This window comes from Juglans regia, chromosome 11 (genome assembly GCF_001411555.2).
Source record: "Juglans regia cultivar Chandler chromosome 11, Walnut 2.0, whole genome shotgun sequence".
NCBI lineage: Eukaryota > Viridiplantae > Streptophyta > Magnoliopsida > Fagales > Juglandaceae > Juglans > Juglans regia.
Window position 1 is genome coordinate 16,590,890 of NC_049911.1, and position 22,463 is coordinate 16,613,352.

At 37.6% G+C, this 22,463-nt stretch overlaps 1 protein-coding gene across 1 annotated transcript in view; it reads right to left on the minus strand.

Annotated features, from left to right (window-relative positions):
* The window catches only part of LOC108993627 (protein PIR), a 55,767-nt gene that overhangs the window by 20,339 nt on the left and 12,965 nt on the right, over window positions 1-22,463 (minus strand). The window contains exons 8-18 of the mRNA XM_018968607.2: window positions 17,228-17,297; window positions 16,957-17,021; window positions 16,560-16,755; window positions 15,919-16,070; window positions 14,606-14,699; window positions 14,294-14,509; window positions 12,094-12,305; window positions 8,034-8,181; window positions 7,225-7,393; window positions 7,063-7,139; window positions 3,058-3,228 (exon numbers count right to left, since the gene is read on the minus strand). Coding sequence (XP_018824152.2) covers window positions 3,058-3,228; window positions 7,063-7,139; window positions 7,225-7,393; window positions 8,034-8,181; window positions 12,094-12,305; window positions 14,294-14,509; window positions 14,606-14,699; window positions 15,919-16,070; window positions 16,560-16,755; window positions 16,957-17,021; window positions 17,228-17,297 — 1,570 coding nt within the window. The remainder of the gene's footprint in view (window positions 1-3,057; window positions 3,229-7,062; window positions 7,140-7,224; window positions 7,394-8,033; window positions 8,182-12,093; window positions 12,306-14,293; window positions 14,510-14,605; window positions 14,700-15,918; window positions 16,071-16,559; window positions 16,756-16,956; window positions 17,022-17,227; window positions 17,298-22,463) is intronic.

The following is a 22,463-nucleotide window of genomic DNA, read 5'->3' on the forward strand; positions in this document are numbered from 1 at the left end:
CTGTTCTTTTTAAAATGTGGAAGATGACTTCGAATGAGCCTTTGCCGATATTTATGGGCTGACCCTGGACAGTGATAGAAGCTTGATTTGGGAAGAGTTGGCAGGTTTGCATAGTTGGTGAGACATGCCATGGTGCATTGGTGGTGACTTTTAACATTACTCGGTTTCCAAGTGAGAGGTCGAGGGATGCACGTCTTTGTCCTACTATAGTGGAGTTCTCAAACTTCATTTTTGAGCTGGATCTTAGGGATATTCCTCTGGTGGGTGGATCATACACATGATCAAACAACCAGACTCGGTTGAGATTGGATACATTTGTAGTTTCTCCCTCTAGGAAGCACACTATTCTAAGCCATGCCAAAAAAAGTTACCTTGGTTATGTTTGGATGACTTCCCTATCATGTTGGATTGCAGATGTATCCAAAGGGGTTGAAGGTACTTCAAATTAGAGAACATGTGGTTAAAAGCTGAAGGCATAGTGGATAGTATCAAACAATGGTGGTCCTCCTATCAGTTTGAAGGCACTCCAACTTTTACAATGGCAAGTAAGTTGAAAGCTTTGAAGAAATATTTGAAAGTGTGGAATGAATAAGCCTTTTGGCAATGTGGAATAACAGAAGAAGTCCTTTTCTAGAGAAGCTACAAGACTTCGAAGTTGAGGGTAGAGTTCTTTCGAATGAGGAATTACCACGGAAAGTCCAACTTGTAAAAGAACTTGAAAGGGTCACTTTGTTGGAGAAAATTTTATGGAGACAAAAATCAAGGGCTTTATGGTTGAAGGAAGGGGACAAATCTACAAATGTCTTCCATCTAGTGGCCAACTCAAATAGAAGGAACAATGCCATTGAGCAACTCTATATTGATGGCAATGTTTCTTTAGACTATTCCAAGATGAAGGATCACATCGCTCGGGTTCTATGAAGCAGTGCTCACGAAACAGGTTGATTGGAGGCCAAAACTAGACAGGTTAGCATTTGAGTCCGCTGAGCAACAAAGAGCGGCATGGTTGGAGAGGCCATTGAAGAAAATGAGGTGCATGAAGTGGTAAGGAAGATGGCAAAATACAAAGTACCAGGCCCGGATGGATTCACCATGGCGTTCTTCTAGTCATGGTGGGATGTGGTAAAGAATGACATCATGAGGGTCTTCCAAGAGCTTTAAACTTATGGGAAATTAGAGAAAAGCCTCAATGCCACCTTCATTGTACTCATTCCTAAGAAACTAGGGGCATCGGATATTAAGAGTTATCGCCCCCTTAGTCTAGTGAATGGGGTGTATAAAATTATATCCACGGTTCTTGTTAGGGCAGGTTTGGGGGATAAGATGAGAATTTTGTGCTTTGTTTTAATGTTTAAAATATTATGTTTTAGTATTATTATTGTATTGGGATTTGAAAAAGTTGAATTGGGATTTGAAAAAGTTGAATTGTTTATTATATTTTGTATGGGGATTTGAAAAATGTGTAATGATGAGATGGAATGAGATGAGAATTTTGTGTCTCATCCCATCCCCCAAACCTGCCCTTAATCATTTTAGTGAAGTTTTGGGGAAGATCGTATCGAAGCCCCATAATGCTTTTGTTAGAGGCAAACAAATCTTAGACTCAATACTCATTGCCAATGAATGCTTCGATAGCCAAATAAAATCCATTGAAACGGGGATTTTATGCAAAGTACATATGGAGAAGGCCATGATCATTTTTTTTTTTTTTATAAGTAATGAATGGATAAGGCCATGATCATGTCAATTGGGGTTATCTACATTATTTGCCATGGAGACATGGGTTCAGGAAAGGTGGATCTTTTGGATTATGCATAGTGTTTCCACTGTTTGGTTCTCTGTATTAGTGAATGGCACTCCAATTCACTTCTTTAAAAGCTCACGTGAGTTAAGGCAGGGTGATCCATTGTCTCCTCTATTATTTGTCCTCGTCATGGAAGCTCTTAATCAAATGTTGACAGCGATGGTGCGGGTGGCTTTATGAGGGGATTGATGGGGAATCCTAACTGAGGTTTTCTTAATATTTCCCATTAATAGTTTGCAGATGATACATTGATATTCTGCAACGTAGAATAGAATCAAATACATTCTTTTAGGGCACATCTTCTATGCTTTGAGGCTGTGTCCAGATTAAAGGTGAACATTTCCAAGTCCGAAATGGTCATGGTGGGGAATGTCAACAACTTAAGGAGCTTGGCTAGTTCATTGGGATGCAAGGTATCTTCTCTGCCCATTAAGTACCTTGGCCTCCTTTTGGGAGCTGCGCAGGTTGGCAAGTTGGAAAACATTGTACCTATCGAAAGGTGGTTGGATCACCTTAATCAAGAGTACAATCTCAAATTTGCCAACTTATTTTCTCTCTTTGTTCCCTATTCTGGCCGGGGTGGCGAATCGCATATAAAAGCTCCAATGTGACTTTCTTTGGAGCAAATTCAGTGAAGAATTTTAAATTTCACCCAATCAATTGGGATATGGGATAAGGTATGCTCCCCAATCTGTTGTGGCGGTTTGGGGATCTGAAATCTAAATATGTTCGACCGAGCTCTCCTTGGAAAATGGCTATGGCGTTACCATCAAGAGGGGGAAGCATTATGGAAGGTGGTAATAGACTCCAAATATGGTGGTACTTGGGGGGTTTGGTGCTCTTTGGAGGCACAATGTGCTTATGATGTGGGTTTGTGGAAAAACGCTAGAAGGGGTTGGGGGTTTTTCTCTCAACACATTAAATTTGTAGTGGGGGATGGATCTAGGATTAGTTTTTGGCATGATATTTGGTATGGCGATAGGGCGCTCATGAACACTTTCCCTCCTGTATATGGGATTGTGTGCAGCATCGGTGGCAGAGTTGTTGGAAACCTTGGGTGGTTCTATTCAATTTTCCTTATGGCGGCCCATGAGTGGGAAGTTGGGATTGTACCCAAAGGTTACTGTTCTCTTCTACTGTTATATGATCTGTACTAGTACTTGTAGCAAAAAAGGGACACTCAAACGACAACAGCAGACAATTATTAACAATATCCAATCAAAATATTATAACTCAGTTCAAATTTCACATACCTCAGCCTCAATTTCATCATAGAGGAAGCGTTGCTTCAATACAACCAGTGCTTGCTGAGCCGAGTCATTATAGATATCAAATGGCATCAAAACACTCTCAAGAAGACCAGCATTCCGTGACTCAAGCACATACTCCACCAGAATCCAGGGAAGAGAGCATTCAATGGGAAACTGCACAGGGTTAAAAAAGAAAACAAAATTCATAAAAATACAGCTTAGCGATAGAGTGAACAAAACAGACCTATATGAAGGAAAAGAAAAAACCTAACAAAACCAATAAAGAATACAGAAATGCTAGGGACAACCGCCCCTGCATCCCCGCCGCAAAACCTGCTGATGTGGCAGGCTGTACATCAGTAGATAAAATTTAAAAAAAAATTTGGGGAAGGAAAAGGGGCGAGAATGTATGTCGGTCAGAAACGTGAACGCGTTTCCCTTCTGTCTTCTTCTTTCTCTGATCTATCATAGACCACTAAGTTGTTAAACATACACTCCCTCTTTCAAATTCGTCATTCCATATCTCCCAACACACTCCATTTAACTAATAAATAAGTATGAACTAGATTTGAGTAAGTAAACAGTACCAAAAACATAAACAAAAAAAACTTCTTCCTTTATTTTTTTCAGCTCCCCGCTCTTCATTTCCACCTATTTCGCCATTGCTACTAATTTCCAAAGCTCTCGCATCCTATTTCCCTGTAGAGCCTAGGTCATGAGCTACTACTCCAAAAGGTAACGTTTTTCATCCCCCAGTTTGTTCTTGGGCTTGGCCTGAAATATGTTCATTTCTATTTTTTGCTGCTCTCAGTCCTGCGTTGTCTGCTATCTCAGGTTTTCCTCCAATCTATGCTAGAGGTTTCATCTTCTTAATCTCTCATCCTTCCCATCTAGTTGGGTGTTTGGATCTGTAATTTTAGTATACAGGATGTTTCCCTCCTCCTTTTTCTTTTTTTTTTTTTTTTTACTGCTGCCATGTCAGCAGGCTTCGAGGCGGGGGCGCAGGGGCAGTTGTCCCTAGCATTTTTGTAAAGAATAATACCAAAGGAATATGTTCAACTATCGAATTATTGTACAACATTAAAAATCAAGAAAGTTTTTCATAAGTAATGCAATATTATTATCAACCACCTGTCAAGGCATTATCCACCTGATTCCAATGGTGTTAAACATAGCTTTCCATAATTCTCTAGATAACTAAAAATACAACAAAGGGTGATCAATGCTTTCCCCATCCTGCTTGCACATAAGGAACCAACATGTTATGACAATGGCCTCTTCCTCAAGTTATCAGTTGTTAGAATCTCTCCTAGAATGGGTACCCTTAAAGGCACCTTATTTATCCAAATACATTCCCATGAAAATAGAGAGTCAGCCAAGAATAGATGTCAAACCACCAATGTTGTCTACAGCACCAACGGGTACTAATTTCAACTTGCCCAAATTGATTTTCAGCTCAGAAATAGCTTCAAAGCAAGGAAATGGAGACGAGACATTTTTATTTTGCCACGAACTGATGCTCATCATTAAAGTACCCGTTATTGATTTACCAACACTTTATTGCCAACTCTCGTTTGAATATTAATTGTATGGATAGTTAAACTAAAACTGGTGGGTGCTGCACAGAGCTTAGTATTTCATGAGTTATATTTATCTGGACCAATTGCCAACATATCATATTTTGTTATAACAAGCTGGATGCTCATTAGCATTTCTGGCAATTTCTGCACACTTCAAGAAGATAGTTGCATTTATTGCCTTCATAATACTGAGGCTTTGCTTCTAAACATGTGCTTATGATGTATCACGCACACCTACTTACTTCAGATTCATTTGATGTGGATTGATAGAGGAAATTAGTTATCACCCAAACTACAGTCAAAGAAATAATCAATAAACTTAAAGACTCCTTGGAATGAGGAGTTCTCGGTATCAAATGCACCCAAAGCCAATCACTCCTGGCATCACCACCAAGCCAACTGGCTCCACAACCGCCAAGCACAATCTCTTCTGGGAATGGGCCGGCAGGCTCCACAACCACCAAATGCGAATCTCCTTCAGTAACAAGCCACCGGGCTCCACAACTGCTAAGTGTGAGTATCCTCTAGGAATTGTCCAATGCGCCCTATAACCCTATAACCACCAAATAAGATTCTTCTAAGAACGGCCTTACAAGCTCCACAACTGCCAACTGCAAGTTTCCTCAAGAAGCAAACCTACGAGCTTAATAACCTCCAAGTCAATCACGAATCTCACATTACCGCGGCTTTCCAAGATCTCCAAGCGGGTCACATTCTCGCAGCTCGCCAAGATTGCCAAGCCAGTTGCAGATATCACATTCTTGTAACCCACTAGGATCGTCAATCTAACCATGGATGTCACCTTCCCACACCTTGCCAAGATCACCAAGCCAGTCGCAGATGTCACATTCTTGTGGCTAACTAGGTTCACCAAGTCGGTCGCAGATGTCACACTCCTGCAACTCACCAAGAATACAAAGACAGTAGCATATGCCACCTTTCTGCAGTTCCTTAGGATCTCCATGCCATTCTCAGATATCATATTCCTATGCCCACTAGGATTCCGGCCATGAATGTCATGTTCCCAAGTCTAACCAAAGATTGTCAAGCTGATTGCGAATGTGACCTTCTTGTGGACAGCAAAAATCTTTGAAGCCTTAGTCTTATGACAAACTCCCCAACTAAGTACATTAGTTAACTTGAGGGGTAAGACCTATACAACACCTTAACAATGCAGCAAGACTTACAAAGTCTAACAGTGTCAAGGAACATAAAAAATTGAAGGAAATGACAATTGTGGATGATAAGCAGGATTCTCAATGGTCGCCTAGCAAGATAAGTCAATCATGGGAATTGGGAGGTAACTCTCGAGGACAACTTGACCTTGGGCCTCACGTTGAAACCAGTTTATATAAAGCAATAAAAGAAGCCACCCTACCCATGCTTTGCAAAAGGAATAATGAGACATGACAGGGCACGCCGACCAATGAAGCAAGCACAAGGCCATGTTTATAAAGGTGACAGAGCAAGTACATTGGGGGGGGGGTCTTATCCTACTCCTTTATTCCTTTATCTTCTTCACCTCATAATAGAGACAAATGAGAGAGCACAAGACCTTATGTGCTCATATTTCATATGAATTTTTCCATCTCCCACCCTCTGTGGACGTAGGCCATAGTGTTAATCCATGTAAATCCCCATGTCATCATTTATTTTCTGCTTTCTCATATTTATAATTAGGCAATTCCTCTACCTCCATCGTCTCTCGGCCATTCAACCACCATTGTTCTCTATGTAATGTAGCTTTTGTCACTAGAATTTTCTGACTTGTAGTGGATGTGTTCGATAAGCAACCCAGCACACTTGAAGCTTGACATAGTTAGATGAACTGTTTTTTTTTTTTTATAAGTAATAATTTTTATTGATGTGAATGAAATTAGGCAGTGCCCAAGTACACAGGAAATATACTAAGAGAGGCACCTAATTACATTCTAATAGACTAGAAAGAAGATAAGAATAGATGAACTGTTTTTGTCTTACAGAATATGCCAACACAATATGGACTTGACAAGTTGAAAAGGCCACGAATGCGTATGCAGAAATAGCTTTCAATCATTCTCCCTTAAAAAATATGAAGGACATTTCCAAGCAAGAGTTCTGTAATATGGTAACTTTGTATTCTTCTCTGTTCTGTACATAATAGTAGATAATTGGACATCATGAATACATGATGTATGCTCCATTATTCATTAGGTTAAAAGGTAAATTGAAGGTTGATTTAAACCATCTGGTTGGAGTTTGAAGTGATTGCAGATAATGGTTTAATTTTTTTATACTAACAATCCAAAAATGACCCGTATGGTATCTTTTTCACTATGTCAAACCGACAATGACACAATTATCATATGTGAGCTAAAAAAACGTTAATCTATCTAAGTACTATGAAGGGTAAGTTAGCTGAATAAAACATTCTTGTCCAAAAAAATACCTGAATAACACGAGAAGACTCTAAATAAAATTCTCTGAACCACAAGTACCCAAGATCCGTCAAAGTTGCAACAGTAGCTGCAATTTCCAATGCAACATGTTAAAACTAACTATCTCTAAGCTCATTAGACAACTATCGGAAGTAGTAGAATTGACTGAATACCTGTGTAGTCCAAAATATGAAGAAAGAAGCTGAGCTTATAAAAAAAGGATTCCAACTGTTTCAAATCATTGACAGGAATCTCAGACCCAGTATTCCCAAAGAGACCCCCTGGCTTCCGAAGGTTACCTCCAGAGACCACCTCATATATCAGGAACTGCAAACAATGTATCTGTATACAGAAAACGAATCTATCAATACATTAACGTATATCTACGAATATATGCCTAGAAAAGGAACTCCGTGTGTGCAGGAGCAGATCTGAAGAAGAAAAATTGCCATAACAGTAGCAAGGTCATCTGCAAGGTAATGTTACTAGGAATGCAGTTTTTGCCAATATTTAAGCATGGGGAGAAATCATAAATTTAAGTATAAGCTTTTCAACATTTAATATATATATATATATATATATATAGAGAGAGAGAGAGAGAGATGAGAATCCTTGTCCATTGAGGGGGCACGAGTGGCATATGATCTAAGAAGGAAGTATTCTGGGGGAAAACCAATACTCGGACTCACTATCAAAACAACTGTATCTACAATGTATGACTGTATGTATGTATCCAGTGTCATATCTCAGAAAAGATGCATATGTAAGTGAATATGCATAATTGTGTGTGTGCGCGTACAGGATTTTGGGTTTAGTAAAAATCAATGATAATAATAGTCATATTCCAGGAATTATCAGCATTATAGAAAATGAAATATACCAAAATTATATGCAGAAAAGAAGCTCAGGAATTATCAGCATTATAGAAAATGAAATATACCAAAATTATATGCAGAAAAGAAGCTCAAAAAATGAGGAAAACCTGAGCAGCTGTTGGTGCAACTGGCCTTGGATAAAAGAAGTTCCCTTTGCTTTCATCGCCTCCATGCTGTAAAGATTGTAACTCTGATTCGGGCTTGCTTGTATTTGCCATCCAATCTGCTGAAAGGGTCCTCATATCGGAAAGAATCCTGCAAGTTGGCAAGTCAGTTAACACATAGAAGCAGGACACCAAGACACAAAACTTGATTTACAATCATAGGATTGAGTATAATTAGCAAGTGCATATATCTACAAACTAAGTATATGCCAGAGCATAGGTTATCCAGATCATATCCAGGATGCAAGAGTTGTGAAATCATAATGGTATCGCCATAAGATTTATTTTAACGGAAGGCTCAAGCAAACATTGTATGCAATCAAGCATAGCTTACTATGAAAATAAATAAAAACATAAAAGAATAGAAAAGTTGAGAAAACACATCCTGATGAGGGTTTCAGTACATAACCAGCTCAAACACAACAACAGTAAGACTTACCAGATTGAAACTGATAATCACAAGTTTGATAAGAAGTCCACCACTGCCTGGTATCAATGAATACCTCATATTTCAACCACATGTTCTCAAACTTAAAAGTATCTTCGACCCCCATGAATGTCCCACAATCTAGCATAATGGGAAAATGTTCCGAGCATCACTTGGGAAGTCGTTTTTGGATTAGATATGGATAATGTGCTTCCCACTCTGGTGATACTCGGAATCTATCAATGCTCAACCATGGAGTGCCTTGATTGCTGGACCACATGAAGGAGCCACCTCTTAAAGAGAGATATCCAGTAGGTCTTGCTCTAAGATGAAATTAGAGAAATCCACTATAACACCCCACTCCCCAATAAAGTCATTTTTAGAATTTTCAGGGAACCGGTGTGCTACTAAACTTGAACTTAAAAACTTTTCTTCTAACGAAGCGCCAGATACGAAAGATCCCATAAATAAATAAATTTAATCTTTATTAAATACTAAAATCCAAAAGAGAGTCTGCGGAAGCACTTATTTAAATTCAATAAAGTCTCATATGCTTATCAAAATAACTTATTAAACTTTAAATCATAAAACTAAACATGACATAAACTATCTAGGCATCTGCCTCGTCTCGTCTCCCTGGGCCAAATCTTATCCTGCGATCTCATCCTCATAAATGTCATCACTTGGGGAGGTTCAAAAATATACAAAACATACAAAAATGAGTCGAATACTCAATAAGTGATACATCATACAGTAAACATAATAAACATAAGGTTTCTTGAAAAATATGCATACTCATAAATACATACATAAATAACATGAACATGAACTTATTTTTCACTTATCATAGGCCGATACCCACTGTTGACCCCCGTGAGTTTGGGTTTGCGAATCTAAGTAGATTCTAATTCCGCCCGTGGCCGCAGGTTGTGGAATCCATACATAAGGAAGACACACTGGGTGCACTACCAACATGTACAACTAGGCAATGCAACATGCCCATAACATATGGTACCATCTTCATATCATAACATAGGTCGTTACATATCTTATCATTCATACTTCATCATAATCATACTTGCATACTTGTCATATCATAGATTTCAAATAAAATTGCATTCTTTCATAAAATTCCGTGATACATATTTCCTCACATAAAATCATGATTTTTCAAATATTTTAATGCATAAATCTTCACATAAAATCATGCATGGATTTTTATAAATTATTTTAATGCATAAATCTCACATAAAATCATGACTTCTCATAAATCTTTTGAAGCATAACTCCATTCATAAAATTATGAATTTTCATAAATAATTTAATGCATTATTCTTCACGTAAATTCATGGATTTTCATAATTTTATCATGACTTGGGTACGTAAAAAAGGGTTTCGAATGGAGGGCTTACATGCATAATATTTTTATAAAAGACATGTCGTTTACCATACACATGTGTAAGGGTATGATCATGCTACTTACCTTATAGTGTTGCTTTCTAAAATTTCCGACACAAAATCGATCACGGTGCTAGACTGGGAGGTTTACAATTCTTTTTTTCCAAATAACACGCGAAAGGAAGATATTTATAGAGAGATTTGGGATAGGGTGATGACCAGTTTAAATTGGACTCGGTTAAAGAGTTTTAACGTGAAAATGACTTGTAGAGTTGTATCTCTATTGGAATAGGATGCCAACGTTCGAGTTCGAGTTGGACTCGGTCACAATCATTCAAGAAGAGAGTTTTAATCTAAAAACATGATCTAATAGTTCATTCAATGTAGGATTAGCAGTAACTTATCAAAAGAAATGATTGGCAGTGATTGAGACTGCATAGGGGACTTCAATCAGTGATGATTTTAAATAGAAATAAATTTCTAATGGCCAATCTTTAAATTCTAAAAGGAGTCTAACTCGTTCAATAAATAATAAATGGGATTTAACCTAGTTATTGAGCCTAATTAAAACTCATAATCAACCTCAATAATTTATCGCTCGTGGGTCATTTAATTTAGGCCCAATAAAAATTATTAATATCTCGACCTTAGAATTATCGGGCCGGGTCGTTACATCCACCATAGTTGTGTTGATGATAGAGCCTCCCAATATTTTACTCCAAAACCAAGTGACGTCAAAATCTCCACCAATGTCTATTGAATGCTTCCTTGAACAATGCATCACCTTTACCTATTTGCATAATCTCTAGCAATTGGCGCATAAGACCATCAGTTTCCACAACAGTCACTCCTTTCCCTAATGAAATTCCTTTGTTGCCACTAGTTTTGGATGTCCCTTGCTACCTTCATCGGTTCTGCCAATCCTCTATTTTGGACTCCATTAATGGCAGATGCAGAGCACGGAGCCAAAACTGCCTTCACATATGACTTTACTTCACCCCTCTCAATGTGCGAAATATGCCGAGCTCTGCAACTTGAGGTTCCGCACTCATGTTGACCAAGTGTTGCTAGACTTCTCCAAGCGATTGCCAATTTCTCAAAGCTCCATAGGCATTCTCTTTCATTCCCTTCCCTTCACTCCTTCAAGAATGACTATAACGCCTCTTCTCCCACCACGCCAATATTCTACCAAAGCCAAGTACCTCTCATGCACATTAGAACACTTTTGGGCAAGATTGGCTGAACTAGTAACACAGGATGTTCTAATGAATTCCTTCTTGCCACTTCATAGAGAACAATCTTCCAACAATTGTACAAACCATTTCACTGTGGAAGCTCACAATACAAGATCCTTGACCGATCATCTTCCACCGAGAGCTCAAAAATCTTCGTCTCTATGAGTTGTTTCAAGAAATCAATCTCAAAATCAAATTAACATAAATAACTTTAATTCATAATTATCTTCTGAACATAGCCCCCAGAAGAGTTTTTTATTTGCTTTATTCCTGGAGAGGGTTAAGCGGCAGCCCGCAAATTGCAGATGTGTGAAAGATAGATCCTAAACACTTTTTATCAATGATCTTTTATCTGAGACTATCTCCATAGACTTTAACGGTCTAAATCTACATGACTTTCTTGTATCTTTATCTTCTTCTAGATAGGCTTCACTTTTGCATATTTCCTGTGTACTTGTTTTGAACTTATTTAACAAGAATTATTACTCATAAAAAAGGAAACCCTAGTTACCTGAAATATAAACCCAAGAAGTTTGGACGTGGTATGGATCTAAAGCAAATAATTTCAACAATTTGCAAGACCCAATATCTTTAAACAACGTACGGATGTAATTTGATAGTAGTGTAATCCCTCAAGGTGACCTTTGAAAGCAGCTATAAGGAGCGTCAAACAATAAATAATATATCCATACCACATTACACAAACAATGCATCTTACTTTTGGAACCATCAATGTGAAGGATGGGATTGACCCAATAAATATTAAGTTTATTAGCCACATTATTAAATCAATAATTTTTTCCCAAAAACTTCTATAACTTCACTACCATCATGCTCATCAATTTCAAACTTAATTTCTTGACAAAACTCCAAAAGTAAAGAACATAACAGCAAAGATAATAATTTAAAAAGTGAAGAACATGCAGAAATTTGAAATCCCCACCTTGAAAGGTCCTTCTTCTTTCGGAAGGTAGTTCGCAACATAGTTGCCAATGTGTTTTGGACAAAATCTTGGACCTCAGCATGTATTGTTTCCCATAATGCGTCGGCTACCAATGTATCACACCGCTGCATCATGGATCCAATGCTCTTTATGTAGCTAACAAGTTCAACAAGTGCTTTCCTTTCCTCTGCACCATAATTATACCGTACAACCTACAGGTAATTCAATCAAACATGCCCACTGTCACACAAATAGTAGTTTTGATGTAGATATGTTTGATAATCAAGATCTGTAGCACTGGATTATATTTAAAACACACAGATCAAATTGTTTATTGATACAAATTTATTCACCTCAATTGCTAGCATACAACACAAACCCAAATTATTCAAGTGTTTTTAATTCACTAAAGTTTCCCCTGATTATTATTGTTAATTCATAAGAGTTTCCTTCAATGCATATAACCTTCAAAAACATCTAAAGCAAGCACTGCCAAACGAAGTTTTAGCAAATAAGTGTCACTTTGAGCTTCAAACTAATTGGCAACAAACTACTCAATCTCAGTCAAACTTGAACAGAAATTGGTATAATGGGCCAAGCTTATTGTAACTATTGTAGGTTGTTTAATTTAAGGATAGGAAGAGAAAAGATAGGCTTATGTTAGAATTGTTATAGCAGTAGCCTCTTTTTGTCCAATGTATCATCAGCTTTCCATGTTAAACTGTGCTAGTCACAAATGAAATTAGGGGAAGAAATCAAAGAAAAACTTCCGGATCAACAAATCAATGTTTTATGGCAAAAGCATAAAATCCCATGGATCCATAAATCAAGAACTTTTGTTCTTAGGGGTTATGCAGATGAGGGAACTTCAAATGGACCTGCATGGCAGGTCATTAAGTAAGTCCTACAATCCAAAATATCTTGGATATAGTTTCCAAATTTCATATTTTTGTTGAAATAGATTAGGCATAGCCAGTAGCTAATTTACACCTATAACAATATCACTCAAATTATTCCTCAATCTACACTGATTTAGAAAACAAACAATCAAGAAAAATTGGAAAAAATAAATAAATAAAAGATGGTGAATAATCTTAGACTGATTATATGAAGAGTACTTAGTACCATCAAATGCGACAAGCATGCGATGTAGTAGAAGCAACTATATGTGAAAGTTCAACCAGAGAAAAAAAATCACATAAATGCTAAAGCAAACACCGACAGACAGAGAAAACACTAGGCAAGGAGCCAGACTATCAAATTTCTTGGTGAACTACTTAACTGATATTTCAACTCGTCTAAACAAGCCATTCAATTTAAAAATTGATCAAACCTAACTGCAGAGAATCTAGGCCAAGTAGTTTATGATCAAAATTATTTAAGGGTTCTCAAGGTAAAATATATGAAAGAGAATAATTATACCGTCTTGAATTTGTAAAGAAGACTGATACGACAGGAGGAAAATGAAAATTCATAAGCAAACTGTCGGCCCATTTAATCCTTTAGCTACATACCTAATGATGATGTGATAGAGTGATCAAAATTATAAACCACCCTTTATGGTTGTGCCACAGCAGATGCATTAACATGACATAGTCAGACCACTCATTAAAATGCTTTGTCTCAACCTAGTGGAGAAAGTTGAAACACAAAGCTTACACCTTCTAAGTGGGGCTATGACAACACAGGGAAACGCTAGCACATCTAAGCTTCCACAGAATCATAAAGCTCCATCGGGATGCTATTCCCAAACACCCGGTGCCAATCAAAAAAAATGAGGGACTTAGCACCTATGACTTACCTTTCTAACTTACCTATTCTATGTGAGCTATTTTTTTAAAATGTAGGACTGAGGTGTTACAAGAGCCTAGTTGCAACATGATAACCATTAAACACAAAGCTTAGCTATCAGCCAAAAAGCTGTTATACATAAAATGCACAGGAAACCAAGAAAGCTCAAATCCCAAAAAAAATAGAAAAGAAAAGGAATAATTTGTTTTTACAGGTAAAGAAAAGAAAATGAATAATTAGCAATCCAATACAATGAAGATAGTCAAAAGGTTCATTGCAAGTGCTAAGGTACTGCTTTTTGTTGCTGCTGTTCAGGCTGAGGATCAGAAAAATGCGTCAAGATGACGGAAAACTTGTGTTATATATCAACAGGGAAAACAATAAGAAGCAGATAAAAGTGATATATAACCTTTTCATAGTCAGAAAATGACGTTGGAGTCTCATGTAATTCCAAAGGAACTGGATCCTTGCATGGGCGAGAAAATTTCCACGCACATTGTTCCCAAATGCGTGCATTCCATCTGCTTAAAAGCTGAAAACCTTCAACAATTACATCATACATGCTTCCCTTAACTTCTTTGCTCCACTCAATATCAGCACTATCTGTTGACTTTAACAACAATAGCTTCACACAAAAAATTTAATAGACTTTAGAAACAAATACATCAGGGACAGCAAGAAATGTGTCTATATACGTAGGGGGGAGGTAAGGGGAAAGCACCTGATTCAATGATGAAGCAAAACGGAGTACAAAATCATCATGCTCAGCACGGATTGCTCCGATGTGATTAATGATCAGATACTGTCTCTGATAAGTGCATTATATCAAGGTTTCACAAAAAAGGGATCTGTTCATGTATTGTAAATGCACCAGCATCTAACATGGTTCTTAATCCCTAGACAACTAGGTATGCAGTCTCCTACATATATTAGTAAGTTCAAACAAAATGAGTTCAGTTTCTACAACTTCCTTAGACAACTAGGTATGCAGTCTCGTACATAGATTAGTAAGTTACTAATTTCAAACAAAATGACTTCAGTTTCTACAACCTCCTTTACCAACTTAAAGATTAATCCAACACAACCGAATAATATTTATTATAATGCAGAGAAGTACTTTAACGGTGGACCATTCTGAAAACATAGTTCTTGAAGCATCAAGTCTTCTAAAGCAAACTATGAGTTCTAAAAATCACTTAGATAAAAGGCAGACTCAAGTTTATAATATATGTAAAACTTTTTTTTTTTTTTTTATGACTAGGGACCCACCCCAGGGCAGAACCCTTAGGACTTACCCATGGAACCTAAACCCCCGGGAATACTAGCAAAGCAACCCACCACCATAGCCTCTCACTTAAATCGTAGTTTGATCCCAAGGGGAATCGAACTTGTGACATGGGGCACATGCACACAAGTTAGCCCTTACCACTTGGATACCCACGGGTGGGTATCTGTAAAACTTTCACAACGATGTTTCACTGTTTTAGTTGAAAGTATTGTTGTCAATGGGATTAAGAACCCTGTTAGATGGCAATGGCCCGTGTTTGGAAGGGATCAGAGTTGGATTGAGTCAAACTGGCCAACTCAATTGAGCCAATCCAGAATTGTAGTAAACCCACCAAAAGCAATAACACCCAAAGTTCACAATGAAATACATATATGATATAGGCGTCGGAAGCAAATTTAAAACATGTAAACAAGCTTGTCAACACACCACAAAAAGAGGGGAATAGTCCCCAATGTGTTATCATCATTATTCATTCCGTAACGCATCTTTATTTCCTTCTAAGTTGAAAGAAAGAAAACTGAAATTAAAGCACTTTAAAGTTGACTAAACCAGAAGTCCTACTTTGTGTCTGATTTGTTAATACTTATCGAGAGAGATGGGGAGATCAAATGACTCACATTAACTAACATTATTTCCTTACATGGTTAAGATGTTCATTAGAAAAGCAGTAAAAAGGGCATCAATTGGTGAATTTAATCAAAAAACAGACCAATCAACAATAAAAATGATGAAAGACAACAGGATATTCTTGTGCCTCACGGGGAGGAAGCTCATGAGGTGCTGGAAGACCGAGAAGACGAGTTTGGGCAGAAAATTTTTGAAAGTACATCGACAACTCTTTCAAGATTGCAGCAGGAGAAAGATGAAGATCTGGAAATGCAGGAATGACTGGATCGTTCTGTCAAGAAAACCCACAATATTAATGCAAGCTTCTTGATCAATCTACCACAGATAAAGAGGTAAATATATGTTTGGGTTAATAACTACCACCCAATTCTCACCAATTATTACTCAGTGTCACTAGGTGTCTAATTCGAGGTTTTGACCTCAGGTAACCCCTCCATAAAAAATTGTTGCTAATATTTTTTTATAGGTAAAGATTAAAGTACAGAAGTATAAAGATTAAATTACCTTCAAGCTCTATTTAAAGCTCAGTTTTAATATTAAGAGTAATTACATTCTTTTATATGTATTTTTGTTAATATTGACAATGATATTTATGGAATGGGAAAACTGGCAATAAAACTTTAAATCAAGAGCCAAATAGGACTGAGTCAAAATTTATTGGTACTAGTGAAAATGAAGCAGTTGTTGATTGGGAAAAATGCAATAAACTGTATACTTATCACCTATATCAAGTTTAAACCATTTCACAAAGCAGGAATACCTTAAATATATTTATCAGTCTGTTAATTTTCACCCTCTTGTATAGAGACTCGCTGTCTTTCTCCGAGGATGTTGCTAAGACAACAAGAACAGGCAAAACGCGTAGAAGAATGTGTCGCTCAGGAAACAGAAGTGTGAAATCCAACTCTAACGACTCGACTGCAAAGACTATGAGAACTTGAAGAATGTCTTCAACACTATTTCAGGTCAGGTCAAGGAATTTGAACCCATGCTATGAACAACATAACGCAAATTATATTCAAGTTCTGAAAAATATATCAGCATCATAAACGAGTTGTAGATCAAATATCAATTAAGGTAAATCATTTCAACCCAGGTATTAAATACATATTTCTGCAGTGGACAAGATGTCAGAAATAATAACATAGACAGGATACTTGTTCACACGAAACATCTCAACGTGCAAATTCATTAAGATAGCCCACCTCGTGCTTAAGAAAATCTGCAAGAAATACTCAAAAAGATAATTGTACTCGAGCAAGTGCCAGAGTGGCACAAATATCCATTGTGACTATAAGATCAAAACAAAAGTAGACAAAAAAAACTAAAAAACTAAAAAATGTTACCGTTCCCAAACAAGATTGGCCGTTGTACATTATATACATCCTACGTCTAAATATTATGACAGACAGAAGCACAGTTACACACCTGCAAATCATCTAACTCCTCCCTCATTGAATCGGTGTCTTGCCATTGAATACTGACTTGTGTGAATGTCCTGATGATGGGGTAGAGACAAAAAAAGAATAGATATTGAACTGCAGTCAAGAACAAGCTGATAGTACTTCTTATACCATGTTGAGAAAAAATATAAAGTTAAAAAGATGAATTGCTACTAATTGTAGAAAAATGCGGTAACACCCGAGTGCGAGAATACCCAAGGTTGGGGTGAAGTTTTGACTTTAGGCCCATGATTTTTTGTAAAGTCTCTTTGATATTTTATTGGACAGTTTTAATTGGGTTAAGCTCACATCCATTTTGGAATGAGTTTTTATATTTTTAGAAGCCCAAAATATTTAAATGTGTTATTTTGAAATTATAAAATCTTGTAATTGTTAAGGATTTTGAGATTTTAAATCGACCCAACTGTCCCTGACACCCAGCTCCTCTTGGCTTTTGAAAATCACCCAAACTCTGCTAAGTACACTCTCCTATTTCAGTTTGAACACTGCAGCCCTTCCTCTAACAATTTCTCTTACCCGTGGCATCAGAAGTGGCCAAAAGCCCCTCTTCCTTCTCCTTATTTTATTCACACACATAACTCCTACCTATCACTTTTGCATAATCTGCCTCCTCTTTCTCTGTTTGCTTGCATTGTCTCTCTCTCAAACTCAAGCTATCTCTCTCTTCGTCTGTTTCTATCTCCCTCTATCTCTCCACACTGCTGAAGAGCAGCAGAAGGCCACCACCAGTTCACACAGAACGGTTGACCAGCCACTTCCTGCCACGTCTAGCTGTAGCTTTTTTCAATCAGCCAACTTGTGCCCTTTATGGAGCCCATGTGGACAGTGGCTAGTGGAAAGAACCACGCTTTCTCCATCTCTGTGGCATGCCATTCCTCGATAAAGAGCTTGGCGAGGATCCATGGTGCCAAGGATGTCAGCCGGTTGACAATACTCCGATGTTACTATTTGGTCTAGGAGCATAATCATGGATCGAAATATGCAATAAGTAAAGTAGGTTGCAGCGGAATAGTTAAAGATTTAGTTAAAGACTAGATGCTAATCGTACCAGAGGTCTAAACCTATAAAAGTTCATCTAATAATAATAATATCCTAATGTCACTGTTATTTCCCAAATAATATTATACAACACTATCTATTCATCACTTGCATCCAGGTACAATAAACCGAACAGGGTTAAATAGTACATCTTGACAAAATATAAACAATAAATAACGGATACAAGCCTCCGTTTCTATGACTCGGGCGGGATCGGTCCTTCTTCTTCAGAAAACTCTTCTTGGGCTATGTCTACATCAAGGTCTACGGTTTCGATAGACGAAACCATAGGTAGGTTAAACATCTATGACAATACTACTAATGAGAGACAATGCAAATGAATATGTATGCATTGTTTCAGGTAAATGATATGTGAACATATATATTTGTGCATGGCAAGGAATCACCCTCCGAGCAGAAAAACATGTATTCATACTTCATGGTTATGGTGAGGAATTGTCCTCTAAATAAAAGCACAGCATATAAGCATGGCGAGGAATCACCCTCTGATCAAAATCTCAAGTACGCGTAATTATCACCGAGGCGAGGAACCACCCTCTTATCAAACACATAAAATTCATCATATCTCATCATATAACACCAAGCAAGGAATCACTCCACCAGTTGACGCAGGGAATCACTCCACCGGTTGACGCGGGGAATCACTCTACCCAGCCAACATGCAAGCTGATTCACCAGTTTCAAATTATCTGACATTGGGAATCACTCGACCCAGTCAACACACCCGAAGACAACACACATGATCACCCAGGGGAATCACTCTACCTGGTCAACCGACTCGAAGACACCACACATGATCCTCCAAGGGAATCTTTCTACTCGTTTATCAAGTGAGATCAATGCGAAAACGTTCCACCTAATTATCACAGGGATTCTCTCTATCCATATAAAACTCGTGGCAACGTGCCATAGGAATAGCGCTAGGACTCCTCAACCCGTCCATGATGATTGACACACAGTAAGACTCGCACCTAGAAATCACAATCATCACCACCCACACCATTCAAGCTCATCATCAGAAAATCACAGTGTAAAGATATTCCATGAACATAATGGAGAAGATATGGATTATTTTCATGTAGAAAAAGGGAAAAGTTACAGAATATGCAAAGTCTAATCTTCCAATCATACTCACAAACATTTACCTCACATTCACAATACAGTCTTAGGAGCTAACCTACCTGAATAGTATTAAAATACTACGATGGCACTGGCACTGCTCTCTCTCCATCGCACTCTTGAAGTCACTTCCTTTCTTTGAAGATTCCAGCTCCATAGAGGATCCAACACTTTACAATTTCAAAAATGAGATTTTGTCCCTTGTCCAAAGCCTTTTATAGGGTGGGACTGTCAGGTGTCTTTCTGACTACTGATATGCTTGAATAGGAGACCTTTGATCTCAGCCGTCTTTTTGTTCTCTGGACTTGAAGAATTGTAGAGGCCGAGTGACTGATGGCACAAGGAACGCACGTTCCTGCAGCTTGCCTCAGGTTCAATCCCACAGTTCTTCCCCTAATAAGGATCTCTCACATGGCGCTAGACCATACCTCTAAGATCAGATGATATGGCTTGAAGGTCCATAATATTTTTCTTTCGCAGGCTCACTCTAGACGTGACGTCTTAGATGGAGTATGGTCCTCTGCATACGAACCTATTGCCTCTGGGCGTATCCACATTATCCTAAAGAGCCCTCACATCCATATTGGTCTTATCCTTGACCGGTATTCGTCTTTTGACCATTACCTGCCTTTGCCCATTGCTCGCCCTTTGCTGCAGACCATCCCTTTCCAAAACTACCAGCCTTTTCAGCTCTTTGTTCTCACCCAAGTACGGTCGGCACTATACACCCAACTCTCCAAGTTTAAGAATAAAATCACTTTTAGAAATTATCGGAGAAGCCAAAGTGCTTTTACTGAACCTTGACTTAAAAATATTTTCTTTTATTCTGAAGGAAGTGCTAGGTACAAAGATTCTATAAATAAAATCATTCTTTATTAAAATACTAAGATCATAAGATAGAGTGCGCAGAAGCATTTTATTAAAATTTCTCAAAGTCTGTACCATAAAAATCATAACTTAAAATCTTTGTACATGATCTAGGGCACTGTCACGCCTCCCTGGACTAAGTCTCATCATGCAGCTCTAGCTTCATAAATATTCTGACCTGGGTGATTTAAAAACATAAAACAAACTACAATGAGTCGAAAACTCAGTAAGAAACTCATTATAACGTAAACATACTTAACATAAAGTTTTTTATAAAATATTTCCTGCTGAGAACTTAAAATCATGATTTCTCGTACTAATGCTTATGCTATGCATGACTGATTTATCTGAGTTAACTAACTGATCTGATTTATCTGACTGGCCAATACACTTAACCATGTTTGTGAGGTTTTGCACTGGCCCCATGTCCCACGACCGCAAGGGTAGCCGTTGAGTAGTATTCTGGCATACTACGATGGACCACGCTTGAGTTAATGGCTTGCACATCCACCTTGAAACTGCATTGGTACCATGCATCTTAATGTTCATCTAATTAACTGTTCTAAGCTTATGTTACACTTGATCTTATGAAAACTTACGTATCTTAAGCAACGTGAGATGCATAATACATACATAATTATAATATACATAATACATACATAACTATAATATAGCCCATTATATATAATATACTGAATGAAACATGATGAGTGACGTGCTTGCAAATATCATAACATGCATGGTACGTAAACACTGGCATCCAAAGAACTGTCTTTAATAATAATATATATAAATAGCTAACATATGCTAATCCTGATTTATGATCAACCTACTTACCTTGTAATGTTGCTTCCTAAAATTTTCGACACAAAATCGATCATAGTGCAATGGAGAGATGACGGTGGTTGTGATTAGGAGGGAGGAAGAGAAAATGGTGGCCTTACCGTGTTTTATGGTGGGGGAGATGAGGCTACGGCATGTTGAAGGTAAAAAGAGAGCTAAAAACAAAAAGCCTAAACTTGAAGAGGTAGGTGCACATACAGTGCATGGGACTCTATTTATAGGATGGTATAGGTTGGGTTTACGAATTTTAAGGTGAAGAGGATTCTAGAATTGTAATCCTAGTGTGTTTGAAATTAAAAACCTACTCTGGTAGTTCATTTAATGTAGGATTGGGAGTGATTGAGGTTGTGTAGGAAACTTCAATTAATGATGATTTTAAATTGAAATAAATTTCTAATGGCCAGTCTTTAAATTCTAAAAGGAGTCTAACTCGTTCAATAAATAATAAATAGGATTTAACCTAGTTATTGAGACTAATTAAAATTCATAATCAATTTCAATAATTTATCGCTCATGGGCTTATCCAATATAGCCCATTAAATATAATTTAGGCCCAATAAAAATTATCAATATTCCGATTTTAAAATTATTGGGCCGGGTTGTTACAGGCACAGTCCTTGCTCGTCGGTCGCAGGGTGAAAAGTCATTTATCACCAATGCTAGGATGTGTCTACCAGGCTTTCTACACATTGTTGCTCGCCCTACTTTGGACTAGTTGCACTTTGCTTGACCGTTGCCTCATCTTCCATGACACCTTGCTTGCAAGAAGGGCTCTCTTCCCTTGCTTCTATGCAGTCCTCACAATCTCTCTTTTTTAATTTTCTCCCCTTCTCTGTTTTAATCCGGTTGCAAATCTTTTCACATGGATAAGTTTGTTCAGTTACTTTGTTACCACCGCTGTATCTTCAGATTTTTTCCATCTCTCTCTCTCAATACAGCACTCTCTCCCATCAAATTATTTTGGAGCTTATTCATATATATTATGTTGCGGGTGTTCTGTTTTGACAACAAAATCACAGGAAGATAATTTGTTTGGGTGTTACCGATGCTTTGTTTGATGTTAGAGAATGGGAAGATAATTGCCTTGGCGTCTCGGGTAGCCCCATTAGATGAGAGTTCATTCCTTAATTAGATCGATTGCACTTGATTACAAAAGGACGCGGTAATACGCGTGCACCCTTTGGAATTGTTGCTTCTCTAAATTATGTAGTGTAATTATGAGCATGTCTTTAGTTCTCTAGCATAATTGTAATGCTCATTGCTCAAATCTTGCATTTAATTATCGTTATAACGTAAAGCCTATTCGTTGATAG